General features: G+C 57.6%; 1 protein-coding gene across 1 annotated transcript in view; it reads left to right on the top strand.

The window, feature by feature from the left end:
* The window catches only part of TESC (tescalcin), a 63444-nt gene extending 49832 nt beyond the window's left edge, over positions 1–13612 (top strand). The window contains exons 4-8 of the mRNA XM_029222535.1: positions 5236–5375; positions 6965–7026; positions 7123–7230; positions 11040–11087; positions 13353–13612. Of these exons, the coding sequence (XP_029078368.1) occupies positions 5236–5375; positions 6965–7026; positions 7123–7230; positions 11040–11087; positions 13353–13430 (436 nt within the window). The 3' untranslated portion in view covers positions 13431–13612. The remainder of the gene's footprint in view (positions 1–5235; positions 5376–6964; positions 7027–7122; positions 7231–11039; positions 11088–13352) is intronic.
* The last annotated feature ends 836 nt before the right edge of the window (positions 13613–14448 follow it).

Below are 14448 nucleotides of genomic sequence, written 5' to 3'. Positions count from 1 at the left end.
GGACTACCTGGGGCGTGGGTACCAGTGGAGAGGGGACTACCTGGGGCATGGGTACCAGTGGAGAGGGGACTACCTGGGGCATGGATACCAGGAGGCAGGGTCACTGCGGCCCCTCTTGGAGGCTGCCTCGGTTTTCTCACATATAGAACGGAGGTGATAATAGCACCTGCCTCTCAGGGTTGCTATGAGGCTGTGCTGAGATGAGGTATGTTAAAGAGCCGGGGTAGCTGTCGTTCCGCACAGCACCCTGGCTTACAGGCTGAGGCAGAGAGAGGCGCCATGGACAGTATCCCAAAGCTGTGGCTGACACCAGAGCTCATGTCCCCAAATGTCTAGTGTCATTGGAGTTGAAAGACTCACATATCCTCATGGAGATCACTGTGTCTGAGGCTTGGTGGAGAGGTGCAGGGGTGGGGGGGTGAGGGGGTCACACCCTCTCCAGGCTGCCAGAACCTGTGGACAAACACACCAGGGGCCCAGGCCTGACACCCTGTGTCTGCAAAGATCGCTGAGAAGCAGAGAGAACTGGCAGAAAGAGGAAGGAAGGGAATAGGCATGTCCCTTCCTTGAGGCCGTATCATGGGTGGCGACTCCTGGACGGGTTTCAAGTTGTACGAGCCTGAACCGCCCAGCTCTGGTTCTGCCAGGGCTGCAGGGCCCTGAGGAAGACTCCAGGCCTCACCTGTTTATGGGTTGGGGCTACGGGGTCCTCAGGCTGCCCCAGAAAATGCAGAGGCCTTCCTCCCGGACCTGTGGGGTGAGACCTGAGGAGAGAGTGCCCAGGAGTTAACTAGGCAAAGCAGAGAGAGACCAGAACTGCACGTGCAAAGACCCTGTGGCACAGGGAGTGGTGCGAGTGGCAGAGGGGGCCTGGCTGGAGCACAGAGAGGCCAAGCATGGTGAGAGGTGTGGGGTGGGCAGGGCCCTCAGCTGCTTTTTAATCCTCGTTCTGCCTGCGGAATCCCAGAGGGAGGCCTGGGTGGGCAGTAAGGCAGAGCAGCACTGGGGGCTGGCAGCTACTGGAGAGGGGAGGTGGCAGGGGGAGCGGTGATGCGGCCCCCAAACGTGGAGACGACATGCTTGTCAGGGCCTAGAGTTGGAGGCATCACAAGAAGAGGGTGCAGGGTGACCAGAGCCTAGTGACACCTAACATGTGTCTGTATATACACACGCCTGCATGTATGTGTCTGTGAGGCTTGTTTCCAAACGGCTGGATGAGACTGGGCCAGTTGTGAAGTTGGCCGGGCCCCAGGGACCCAGCCTTCCGTGGGTTGGAGCTAGAGGGGCTGGTGTCTCCTGGCCCTAGGTGTGCTAAGGTGAAGAGAGGATGACGCCCCAGAGGTCCTGGCAAACCCTGCTTCCCCCGAGTCTGTGGAGCCCACCCAGGGCCAAGGGCTTGGTTCTTCCATCCTCACCGCCAGCCCAGGAGGAGACAGGTTGGGCTGGAGAGGGGCCCGAGGGAAACCTCTGGTATCCTGATTGGGGGGTGGGTTTCTCAGGTGCACACATTGGTCCAAATGTAAGATATGTGCCTTTTACTGTATGTAATTATTCCTTAAAACAAATCTGGGGACTTCGCTGGTGGCACAGTGGTTAAGAATCTGCCTACCAATGCAGGGGACATGGGTTCGAGCCCTGGTCCGGGAAGATCCCACATGCTGCAGAGTAACTAAGCCCGTGTGCCACAACTACTGAGCCCACGTGCTGTAACTACTGAAGCCCGCACGCCTAGAGCCCGTGCGCCACAACAAGAGAAGCCACTGCAGTGAGAAGCCTGCGCACTGCAACGAAGAGCAGCCCCCCCCACCACTAGAGAAAGCCCGCATGCAGCAACGAAGACCAATGCAGCCAAAAATAAATAAATAAAAAGTAAATAAAAAGAAATAAATTTATAAAACAAACAAAAAAACAAATCTGGCCCGAGGTGGCTTGGTGCTCAGCTGTCCCCTGTGGGAACCAGAACAGATCCAGGAGTTGCGTTTTCAGCTCTTAGAGTGGAATTTAGGCGTTGCCGGGCTTCTGCCCATGAGCGCTGCCTCTGCTGAGGGGACAGTGCGTGGGCAGGGGCCAGAGGACAAGAAGGCGTGCCCTGAGTCCACAGTCCATAGTCAGAGGCAGGAGAGACCCATTACCGTACTTGGGGCATCTGAGGTTAGGACAGAGCTCTTATGGGCGGCGCAGGTGCAGTGGCACCTAAAGGGTGGAGGAAGGGGCCTTAGTCGATCAGGGAACGTTGAGTGCCCAGAAGGTGGGCATTGAAACAAGCTTTTGGGCCCCTGGGGAGGGGAGTGTGGTGGGAAGGGGTGGTGAGAGCTGGGCGGCTGGGACCAAACCTCTTGGGCCTGGGAGACCAGGTTGGGGGCTTGGGGGTCACCCCAAGAGCTGGAGGAGCTTCCCAGAGGGCATCGAGCAGGGGAGCAACAGAGTCTGATTTGCTTTCTGCAAAGCTCATTCTGTCTGCGTGTGGTGTGCCCGCTGAGATGGTGGAGGCTGGACCAGGCTATCCCAGGAGAGACGAGGAGGGATCCCAGAGAGATCGGAGGAGTGAAACTGGAGATGGACTGGATATGATGGGGACGGAGTCGAGGGATTCCCGGGTCTGCAGGTCTGCATTGCGGGCAGCTCACGAGGCACCTGCTCTAGGGAATTGCTATCGGACGATGACGCATGACAGCAGGAGAGGGAGGGCAGTGCCCAGTCGGGGATGGTGAGAGCCTCCCCTGTGGGTCCTGGGGCCTCAGCCTGGGGCGGCTGCTTAAAGACACGGTGTGGAGAAAGGGAGGCCCCAGGTGAGTCGGTGGGCAGCCCAGAAGTCACCAAACAGGGGAGGATTAAGGAAAGGCTTCCCTAGCCTGGACTCAGAGCAGCTCAGCGCCTGTGCATCCTTCACATCTCATCCTGTTCCAGCAAGGAGGTGGGGGAGGACTCAAGAGGAGAGGCTGGAGACGGGATTTTCCTTTCAAGGAATACCAGCGTCCACCTTGCTTCCTAAGACGTTTTGAACCAAGAAGCTGGTCTTGGAGGGCAGTTTGAGCTGGGTCTGTCCCCACCTCCAAGGGCTCTGATCCTTACAGGGTCATTGGAGGGTTAAGGAAGCAAAAAGACGGCTCTAAATCAGGCATCCTTGCAGAAAGAATGCTCTCGTGCTGGGCTGCAGATTTGGATGTAGCCCCTGTTCTTCTGTCCCCCGACCCAGGTCTCGGGTGCTCTGTTGTGGAAGTGGACTGGAGTGCACGTGGGTCTGGCTCTAGGTGCTGTGTCTGGGTTTCCTCGGTCTCTGCATTGTGATCATCTTTAGAGACCATGATGCCGGCCCATGTGGACCTCCCGGGGACACTAGGAGGAGAAGGGATGCCTAGCCCCTGAATCAGGTCCTGATGCTGAAGCAGCCAGGTCTCGACCTTCCCTAAGAAGGACCCATTCGTGGCCAGCCTGCCCCGGGGTTGATCACGTGTCCCCCGAGCTCATTGTCATCCCTCTCGCTGCAGCCTGAACCCCTTGAGAGGGACGTGCAACCCAAACACAGTGAAAAGTACCTCCGAGGAGCCCAATACATCCTGGGGCTATTTTTACGCCCTGTAAATTTGGACTGTGCCCCTGACAGCAAGAACTCTGAGATTATTAAAAATCTGCCTGGAGTAGCAGTGGAAAAACTTTGTAAGAGAAGATTTCCGGGAAGATTGAGAGTTTTTACTCAAAGACTAGGCTTCCTGAGTCCAGAAGATCTCGCCTTACCTCTCATATTTGTTGTTTCATGATCCACCTTCCCTGTTCCAGGCTTGGGAGCCACCTCTTTCTGGAAGATGTCCTGGCATGGAAGATTGGGAATAGCGAGATCTCTAAACTGTGAAGTGTGGTACTTCAGGGGCAGTATTTGAAAAGGAGTAGATGGGCCCCTAGAGAGAGAACCTCGAATGTATTCCTTTAAACCGAGATATGGTCCTAACCGCAGGTGGGACCCAAATGCATTTGACAAGCACTAGCCCTTGACTGTTATCCCAGGCCAGCTGAGAACTGTCTCTTTGAAAGGATGCACAGTGAGGGCAGAGGGACCCTCAGCCCATCAGCCCGATGGCCACCTGCACCAGCGGAAGTCGGTTAGTGATGAGGGTTTGGCAGCAGTGGGTCAGGAGCCTGTGTTTGGTTGGCGTCATCTCCAAGCTGTTTTCTCAACTCTTCTTCTCTGCCAGGACCCTCACCCAGTGGCTTTTCAGTGCACTCACGCATTTGCTGAGTATCCACCGTGTGCTAGGCACAGGGCAGACCCAGCCTTGGGTTCGCTCCCTGAGCCCCGCCTGGAACACAAGCCCTTTTCTTGCCCCCTGCAGAAAAGCACATCCACAGGGATGTTGGAGTGGTGGGAAAGTGCACGGGGAAGGGAGGTGTGACGCAGGCCCCCCTGGGACTCTGTGCCATGATCTATCAGAAAACCTGCCGTCATCGGCGAGTTTTGCACTTTGGTAGGAAACGTCACTCAGAGCTGCCTGCTTTGATCGTTGTGCTGGAGTTTTAAACAGCTGATAGCAGGAATTGGCAAACTTTCTCTAAAAGGCCAGAGAGTAAATATTTTAGGTTTTGTGGGCCACATGGTCTCTGTCACAGCTGCTCAACTCTGCCTCTGTAGCTTCTAAGCAGCCACGGATACTATGCAAATCAATGGGCCTGGCCGTGTGCCAAAAAAATTTATTTATGGACGCCGAAATTTGAATTTCATGGAGTTTTCACTTGTCATGAGATGCTATTCTTTTTTTCCCCGGCATTTTTTTCAACCATATTAAAACCCCTCTTAGTTTATGGGCTGTATAAAAATAGGCAGCATGTGGGATTTGGCCCCCAGGCAGCAGTTCGCTGACTCCGATCTAAAGGTAAGGGTCAGGAGATGTACCTGGGGGAATTACTGCCTCACTTTCCCCGTGTTTAAGTGCCCAGCTCTGTGCACCACAGCATGCCCGGGAAGCCCTCCATCCCAGCAGCTGTGCAGTTGCCCGTGTCTCCCCCCAGGCCCTCAGATGGTGATTTCTGGGGGCGGGGGGGCTGCGGGGAGGGGCTGGACTGAACTGCCCTGGTGCCCGGGGCCCCCACGAGCAGGTTGTTGGGAAACAGAACCCAAGGCTGAGACAGCCATCGTAGGTGAAGTGTGTGCACAGAAGGGCCGGGTTCTCGAGGGCTGTTGGTAGCAGAAGGACAAGATTCTGTTCTTAATGCATTTCCGACACCCCCTCGTGGCTCCCGTAGGAACCTGCGCAAGGGGCCCAGCGGCCTGGCTGACGAGATCAACTTCGAGGACTTTCTGACCATCATGTCCTACTTCCGGCCTATCGACACCACCATGGATGAGGAGCGGGTGCAGCTGTGCCGGAAAGAGAAGCTAAGATGTGGGTGTCCTGGGGCCCCTCCCCGGTGCGCACCTGGCCGCCCCCAAGGGGGGGTTGGGGAGGGTCGGGTCAGGTTGCACCAGCCTTGGGGAGGTTGGTCCCAATTTTCACACACAAAGGGTGGGGTTTGCACCTCCCTCTCCTCCGAGGCTGTTGCGTGGCAGCCTCCTTGTTGGCACTTCTCAGCAGCTGGTGGTTTTCTGGGAACAGAAGGTGTCAGTGATTGGAAAAGGTTAAGGCCCTTGGTTTGGACAGACCTGGTTCAGTCCAGCCCCTTCACTAAGCAGCTGTGTGACCCTGAACCTGACGGTGGGGATGAGGACTGAGCATAAGGGTGATTCTGAGGCTGGGTGGGATCTCGGGTGCTTCCTGAAAGTTCCTTTCTTCCCTCCCCTGGCCCATGACTGGCCACCGTACGCAGTTTCACGGGGTGGCCTCTGTGGGGCTCGTCCGTCCCGGAGGAGCCTCTGCTGGCCCTGGGCTCTGAGCAAGTTTAGCTGGGATCGGCCTTGGTGGGGGATGGCACAGAGTCCCAGGGTGGCTTGCGTCACACCTCCCTTCCCCGTGCACTTTCCCACGCCTCCAGCATCCCTCTCCATCCCACCCGAGGCAGCAGTGTCCGCAGGGACATGTAAACACAGGGCTTGGGCTATACTTAGCTCCGGATGTGTACTGAGGGTTGTTGGAGGCAGGGCGGTGATGCCTGGTGTCCGCCCGGCTTCCACACTGTTCCAAGGACCAGGTCAAGGGGTGTGAGGGCTGTGGGATGGGACGGACTCTGGTTCAAACCCCGGCTGCCCCTCCCTTAATGGGGTGGCTGTGGGCAAATGCCTTAGCTTCTGTGAGCTTGGCAGCCCAGTCTGTGAAATGGGCTCAGGGCAGCCCTGGCCTCACGGGGTCATGTGAGGATGAGAGGAAGAGATGTTTGCACAGCGTCGGGCTGGATAAATGCCAGGACCGAGGACTTTGTGATTCTGAGGCTGAGCTAGGGGGCAGAGACGTCACCTCCCCTTTAGCTCCTGGCTCTGTTGGGCTGCGGGATGCTGAGTGATGTCACTAAGAGTGAAATAACCGGAGCAGGTGTGAATGCCCCTTGTACCATCAGGGGCCGGCTCAGATCAGCCAGGGGCAGGATGTAGGCAGCCGGGTCCATGATCTGCCACAGGCCTGGGATGACAGCCGCCCTCTTGGGTCTGTCAGGAATGACACTTTGAAATAACGCTGAGCTGGCTTCCTGTTAATGAGACTGTCACATCATCACTCACAGTGTGCCAGGTGGTCGCTGGCCCTGGTCCACCAGCCTTAGCTCACCTGGCAACACCATGAGGCAGATGTGTGGTTACTCCCATTTTACAGATGGGGAAGCTGAGGCTCAGAAAAGTTAGGTCACTTGCCCAAGGTCACCCACCAGGAAGTGGTCGGTCTGGCCCCATGGCCTTTGCCCTTGCCCTCGCCCTCTATGGCTTTGGCAGGTTTCCGTTACTGGGGTCTTTTGCTCAGTTTGAAGTAGGGGAAGGTTGGGGGGCGGGGCGACCCGGGCTCCCCTCTGCCTTGCCTGACTCAGCCACTCTCCCCCTGCCACCCCCCAGTTCTGTTCCACATGTATGACTCAGACAGCGACGGCCGCATCACCCTGGAAGAGTATCGAAATGTAAAGTATGCTCCCGCGCCGGCGGGCCCCAGCGCCTCCCCTGCCCTGCGGCCGGGATGGAGGCCCAAGTTCACGGCGTCTCTGCTCCACCGGCAGGTGGTCGAGGAGCTGCTCTCCGGAAACCCCCACATCGAGAAGGAATCTGCGCGCTCCATTGCCGACGGGGCCATGATGGAGGCGGCCAGCGTCTGCGTGGGGCGGATGGTGAGAGCTGCTGGGGCCGGACCCCCAGATCCCTCCCCGCCCCTGCTGACCCCGCCGTGCCGTGCCCTGGTACTAGTCTGTGTTTGTGGAAGGCCCCAGCAGGCAGAGGCTGTGCGTGACCTGCTCGCCGCTCTAACCGGGCCTGGCGCAGACCACTGCTCACAGGCTTCTCGCTGCTTTCCTGTCCCCCCAGACACCGGCCCCATGTCCCAACCCCTGGGGGGTCAGGCCAAGCAGGGGAGTCTGGGCTTTGGGGGCCGTAGACCCCACTACGTAGCTTCCTCGGGCCCACAGGCAGTGCCTGGCTCAGTGCCAGGCCCGGTTGGCGCACAGCCCGGGCTTGCTCTCATTTAATTATTAATGAGGGGATTTGTGGCCTGGAGGGCAGGGGTCAGCAGGGAGCTCTCTTGAGGGCCCACAGTCTGGGGTCCAGCGAGGAGCTGGGAGCAGCGGGGGGGGTGACGTGTAGATGAGACAGGAGAGGGGCTGGGCCATCAGGGCTTGTGTGCTGATGGGTGGGAGGCTCCGTGCTGACAGAGACAAGAGAGGATTCTACCAGAGGCACTTGCAAGACTGCTACGATGGCCCAGGCGGAGGGCCGGGCTCGAGCTCTGATGGGGAGGAAGGCGGGTGGGACCACGTGATCAGGAGATGGGACACAGCTGAGGCTTGTCAGGGTCCCACTGGCGTAGAAGTGGCTGGATCATTTCTTGGAACCATGCTGTCGGGCCTCCAGTGATGGTGGGTTAGAGCAGGGTTTCTCCGCCCGGCCTTGTTGACACATGGGGTTGTCCTGGGGTTGCAGGGGCTTGAGCAGCCTCCCTGGCTTCCACCCACTAGATGCCAGTCACCCTCCAAGTCATGACAACCAACATGTCTCCAGACACGGCCCACCGTCCCTGGGGCGGGGGGCGAAGTCACCCCCTAGTGCAGAACCGTTGGCGCAGAGGGGCACAGGAGCGAATGGTCAGGGCAGTGGTAACTGGCACGTCGTATGAGCGGTCACTGCCGGCTTTTACGTGCTCTGATGGTGCCGTCGTCAGGGTGGGGAGGCACGGACTCTGGCAGGTGCCCCCTGGAGGCTCCAGGCAGCCAGGTGCCCCCAGGGTCACCTGGAGGGTGACCACACAGCGTGTGCAGGCACCGTGCTGGCTTCTTCACGTGCATCACTTCATAGATTTGTAACCTTGCTTCACTGGTGGGGACATAAAGAATTTTCTGGACTTTGGGGGCAGTGACCTTTTTGCTGCGCTCGGTGGACTCGCTCTTGCAGGGCCAGGTCCACTCCAGACAGCCCCTGACGCAGGGGCTCGTGCGGGCAGGCACGTGACCATCTCCATGGATTTTGTTCCCTGAGGGTTTCGGGTGGTCCCCCTGGGGCCGTCCCCTTTGGCTCCTGTGTATTTATAGTGGCTGCAGCCCCAGACACCATCATGGCTTGAGGGTGACCCCAGCCCAGATGGAGGGGTGTTTTCCTGCTGAAACCTGCTGTCTGTGCCCAGGCCTGTCATCAGGAGATGGCGGGCAGGGGGCTGAGGTCACTTTCTCAGCTTGTATTTCATTTGTCTGCTTCGGGGACCCAGGGAGAGGCTTCTGGCTTTGGCGAAGCCACCCCACTCAGACAGTTAACTGCCGCGGAAAAGGCCGGTGACCTAGGTGGGGAGCGCGGGGATTCCCCTGCCGGGTTGCCCGAGCCAGATTCCCATTTGATTTAATGACACTCTCCTTCATTAAATTGCTCCCCGTCCCACTCCAGTTTCAATTGGCGACAGTTTTCTTAATTTGCTGTAGTAAATTGCTGGCAGCTGCTGATCTGCATAAAAGCTGCACAGCCTTAGAAGCCGGGGCTTTCCGGGAGTCCGTGCCGGCTTCCCGGGTGCGCGTCCCGCTCACCGTGTGCATCTTTCTTTATGTACGGATCCTCTGTGTGCTCTTAGAGGGCTTTCTTGTGTGATCGTCGACCAGATACACACAGAGGCGCAGGGTGAGGGGTGGCCGAGTCAGTTCACACCCTGTGGCCCCTGAGGACGCTTAACATTTCTGCCTGCACCTCTCACCAAAGACAAATGACGCATCGCCCCACTGTAACGGACCTCCGAAGCCGGCTGTCGACTGTGGCAGTGAGCTCTTTCCAGGGTGTTTCCCTGGAAAGCCTTGTTGTGGCTGGAGGCTGGGGCAGCTGTGCTGGGATCTCAGCCTAGGGCGCTGCCCTGACCCTGCAGCCCCTCCACCCGGTGCCCGCCCTCCAGCCCGGGTCTTGGGCCGGGGGGACCTTATCTGTAATTAGCTCCCCTCGCTGCCCTAGGAATCCAGAGTCTCTGGCAGGGAGTGGGCGACCACTTCTGTCTGTGCCCCTGGGGAGGAAGAGCGGACAGCCCTAGGGACAGGGCTGGCCCAGGCCTTCTAAAATAATTGGTGTTTTTCATAAAATTAAAAAGTATATCCAGGGGACTCCCCTGGCAGTCCAGTGGTTAAGACCTCGCCTTCCAGTGCAGGGGGTGCAGGTTAGATCCCTGCTGGGGGAGCTAAGATCCCACGTGCCTCTCGGCCAAAAAACTAAAACATAAAACAGAAGGAATGTTGTAACAAATTCAATAAAGACTTTAAAAATGGTCCACATCCAAAAAAAAAAAAAAAGTATATCCAAAATTAGATTAAGAACAGAACCCACCTCTGGGAGCTGTTGTGAGGTTTGCATCAGTTCATGGTAATAACGTTTGTAAAGTACACACAGCAAACGCTCAGAGAGCACCTGCCGATGTTTTCTTAAATACACGTAGGAACAAATTTCTGAGCGGTACAGAAAGAGAAGTGCGTCTTTCTTGGCCCTCCTTCCATCGGCCCTGGTCCTTTTCCCTAAAGGGAACTGCCCTTGATGGTGTTATTCCTGACACAGACCGACGTGTACACGTGTGTCTTTCGGTTCTGACTCACACAAAGTGGCGCTGAACTGCCGCGGCTCGCTCTCCCCCGTGCTGACCCCACAGGTCCACGGAGCAGGTGGCAGCCGTCTGCTTAGTGATGTAGGACAGAATCTGCAGCCATCTTTCTGCTCCTTGTTTGTTTTTTTCCCCCGTGTATGTATCTTGGAGCCTTTTCCATATCAGCAGGTCTAGATCGACCCCTTCTTCGTGGTAACCAATAGCCAGGGCGACCACGATTTATTTGGCTGGTGTTGTATTGACGGGCAGTGGGGTGTCAGCCCAGCTTTCACTGTCACAGAGGGCGCCGTGGGGACTTGGTCTTAGCACCATGGGCAGGAGCCCCATTTATCATCTCGTGTGTGTGCAGAGACTGGCACTGCCAGTGACTTGGCAAGTGGGAGGCTCCTGGGCCAGATGTTATCAGGGTGACTCACTTGGCCCTTTCACCAGTGTCTGGAGTGCAGGTCGGCCCAGAACTGGTCTTACCAAGGCTGGTTTGAGGAGGCAGGACCAAGAAATGGCAGGAGGTGTCTGCTGGTGGCCGTACTGTTGGGAAGTGGCGGGAGGCGGCTGTGCCGGGTGGAGCGAGCCCTGCCTCTGTGCCCACCCTCTTCCTTTCCCACCCTTGTCTGACCTGTCCTCCCTGGGGGGCATGGGGGGTGGCCCTGGTGAGCCTGCACCACCTTCCGTCCCACCATCCAGCCAGTGAAGGAGACGCCGGAGTTCAGGGCGACCAGCCTCGAGCTGGAGGCGAACAATCCAGAATGTTCTCCCCATTCTCATGATTCTACCTAAATGGCCCCAGCCTTCTGTGTTGCAGGGTGGGGGCAAGATAGAGAGTCTACAGGCAGAAACCTCTCACTGCACCCTGTGCTCTGTCCCCAGGAGCCTGATCAGGTGTACGAGGGCATCACTTTCGATGACTTCCTGAAGGTGGGTACCTGGGGGTGGGGGTGGGCACGGGGGCTGTGCTGGGGGCTTGAGGGGACCCCTGCTGGTCAGGAGATGGGCGTCTCTGTGGAAAGGGGTCAAGCCTGGGTGTGGCCTTTAAAATAGTTTAAACTGGTTTTACTTATTTTTATTGGAAGGGTGATGATAGATATACACGGTCAGAACAACTAAGCAAGTGCAAAAGGGCCTGTGAGGAAAACTCCATTTTTCTCCCCCCCGCCTCAGAAGCACCCTGTTAACAGTTGGAGCCAGGGTTCTGGAATGTTCTGTGCCTGTACGGAGACCTGCCCTTCACAGAAGCACACACTGGTGTTGACCGCGTGTGCTTCTGCCCTGGGGCTCGCAGCCCATGCTGCTTGTCTGGCTTCCCGCCTTCCACCCTTGTTAGTGGACATTCAGGCCTCCCCCAGCCTTCACTGCTACAAACCTGCTCGCAGGCTGGGAACTGGGGCCCCTTGCTGCTCTGACAGGCAGATCCCTGTGGCAAGGGGTCGAGTCCCCCGTGCTCTGCCTGTGCTTTGGCCCTGAGCATCCCAACAGCGGTGTCCCCGAGCCCCTTCCAGGAGGCGAGGAAGATGGGAAGTCAGGGGGACGATACCCAGGGTGGCCCCCTGGCCGACCGCCAACTCTCCGGGCGGCCCCGAGGGAAACAGGCCTGTCCCTGGGCTGGGGCCGGGGACTCTGGTGAGCTGAGGGGCTGGGCGCTCCCCCAAAGTCTGCGCCGCCAACCTGGCCAGTCATGGCAAGAGGAAGGGGGCGGGGGGCACAGACCTGGGCCTGAGGGAGAGACCTGAAGGGCCTACTGGAGGACAGGCGCCCCACCCCTCCGCCGCCCCCAGGGCTGGGCAGGGCAGGCAGACTGGGAGAGGCTGAGTTGCCGTTGGTGCCACAGGCCACCTTGGCTTGTTCTGAGGTCTGCGCTCCAGAAAAGTGATGACACCCAAGCAAGAACCAGAATAAGGAGTTAGAAGATCAGGGAGGCCAGGGAAGGTTAGGGAGGAGGGATGGCTGCTTTAAGCCAGAAGATAGGATGAAATCCAATTTTGGCCTCAGAAACCAAGCTTCTTCCCCAGAAGGCCGCCCCCGCCGCTGCCCCGCCTCTAGTGTTCCCAAGGCCGTTGCCTCTGCACCGTGGGAGTTTTTCATGACCAGCCGGCCCATCCCATTCTCTGAGCCCCACCACTAGCCTCTTGACACCTGGCATCACCCGGCCTTTGGCAGAAACCACCCACGCTGGCATCCAGTTATCTTCTCCTGGGAACATCTTGTTCACCTAACAAGGAAAGCACCTGGTGGACCGTAGGCATGTGACAGTGGCAGGAAATGTGTGAGGCCTCCCTGCCACTTGGGTGCCCACAGGGCTCTGCTTTCCCCAGCCTCAAGGCTGTCCCTGGAGATGTTGAGGGCGACAGCTTGAGAGTTTGAAGTTCTTACATAAGCAGGGAGACAGTGACAAGTCACTGCCCACCACGTCCCTCCGTTCCTGTTTGCATCCTGCCCGCCATCTCTCCATCTGTGGTCCTCCTGGGCCCCGAGTAGCCAAGGAGCTGGCGGGCGCACAGTCCTGCGCGCGCTGGGGCTTCCTAGTGTGGCAGATACAGGGTCTGGTGGCCTGAGTGTCCGCTAGGGCCCTAGCCAGGATGGACCGTGATGGCAGTGCCAGTAGCAGGTATGTGGTGATGGATGTGGGCTTTGGCAGAAATTACCTTTCCTGGGCATGAGCCTTGTCTGTCTGGAACATGGTGACCTCCTATCCCTGGGAGGTTGTGAAGACCTAACTGTTGTGACCTTTTAATTTATAATGATGGCTTAATGAAACCTTATAATTGCACAGCCCTTAACAGTTTATAAACCGCTTCCATGCATGATTCCCCTGGAGCCCCCAAAACATTCCATGAACGGGCAGCACAGGTGGTGGTCTTGACATTTTTCTGGTGGAAAGGAGGTTTAGTGGGCTTAAGGAATTTGCATGAAAATCATAGAGCCTGAAGTGGTGGGTGGGATTCAAGTGACTTCAGCTAAGAGCTTGGATTCAGTACTTAATAATAACTTGCTGTGACAATCCATAAAGAATCCAAATGTCAGAGCCCAATTAACCAGCAAAAAGGCAGATGGAAGTTTCTCTTCCACGCTTCGCACTGGATTCCACCTGCGGGAGCTTCTCAGTGGGTGGCGGAGGAGGGCGGCTGGGAAGGTGGCCGAGGACTCCGGTGGGGATGCCCGCTCACACTGCTCCGTCTGTTCCAGATCTGGCAGGGGATAGACATCGAGACAAAGATGCACGTCCGCTTCCTTAACATGGAAACCATCGCCCTGTGCCACTGACCGCCCCTCCCCCATGGAGAACCCGCACTTGGACCCAGGCAGCGAGGCCCACGGGGGCCCTTTTGCTACAGCTCTTGTAAATAGTCAACATCCCTCGCTCATCTCTTTTTCCCGCAGGGTATGGTACATGGGGCTTTGCCGTTTTTATCTCCAATAAAATAGAAAAAGGGTTTGTTAATGAACCTGGCTCCTGTCTGTTCCCCCCCGTTTGGCGGCCCGAGGCTGGCTGACTATATGAGGAGCGAGGGGCAAGCCGCAGCAGCAAGTCTTCAGATGCTGGTTTGCAAGCGGATTTATTTTTCCCTTCCTTTCTGGTTTATTGTGGGTTAAATATTTGCTGTTTTCCCCGCATGAGTGCTGGGAATTCACCTGCCTTCGCAAGCCTAGGCAGGAAAGTAAGGAGAAGCAGCTCCTCACTCCATGGGGGCCTGGACTTGGGGGGGGCGGCGGGGGGGGCTGCCTTGGCGCCACAACCGTATATTCAGACCCAAGGAGGAGACAAGTGGAGCTGAGCCTGGGCCAGCTGCAGTGAGCGCCCGAGCTCGCCCCACGGTGCTGGGGCCGCCAGCGGTCCGGGCCTGGCGGGAACAGGCTGGGTGTGCCCTGCGGCCCTTCCTCAGGATGGGGGCCGGCTGCATGCTCTGGACTCCACTGTCCCCGGTGCACCAGCAGCAGGGGAGGTGACTGCCCCAGGTAGCATCTCCCACAACTCCGGTTGTCACCTTCCAGCAGTGGGGTTTGAGGGGAGGAAGAAACAAAGGTCATTCATCTCGGTTGGTGGCAGTAGCCCATGAGTCAGCAGAGGGCTGGCAGTCGGTGGTGCCCTGGTGACCTGCTGACTCACTCGGGAGAGCTGCCATCACCGTGGTCACTGGTCACTGTTGACATTCCAGGCTCGTTGCTTTCATCAACACTCGCTGGGAGGCACCTTCCTAGCCTTCCAGAAAAGTTCCCCTGATAATTGTTCCCCTGATAATTAGCTATTGCTATTATTTGCATTCTTGAATTTGTAATTCAG

This window comes from Monodon monoceros, unplaced genomic scaffold, assembly GCF_005190385.1.
Source record: "Monodon monoceros isolate NGI ecotype Baffin Bay Population unplaced genomic scaffold, NGI_Narwhal_1 Super_Scaffold_1, whole genome shotgun sequence".
NCBI lineage: Eukaryota > Metazoa > Chordata > Mammalia > Artiodactyla > Monodontidae > Monodon > Monodon monoceros.
Note: the sequence above shows the minus strand (reverse complement) of the source record. Positions and strands in the feature narration are given on the sequence as shown.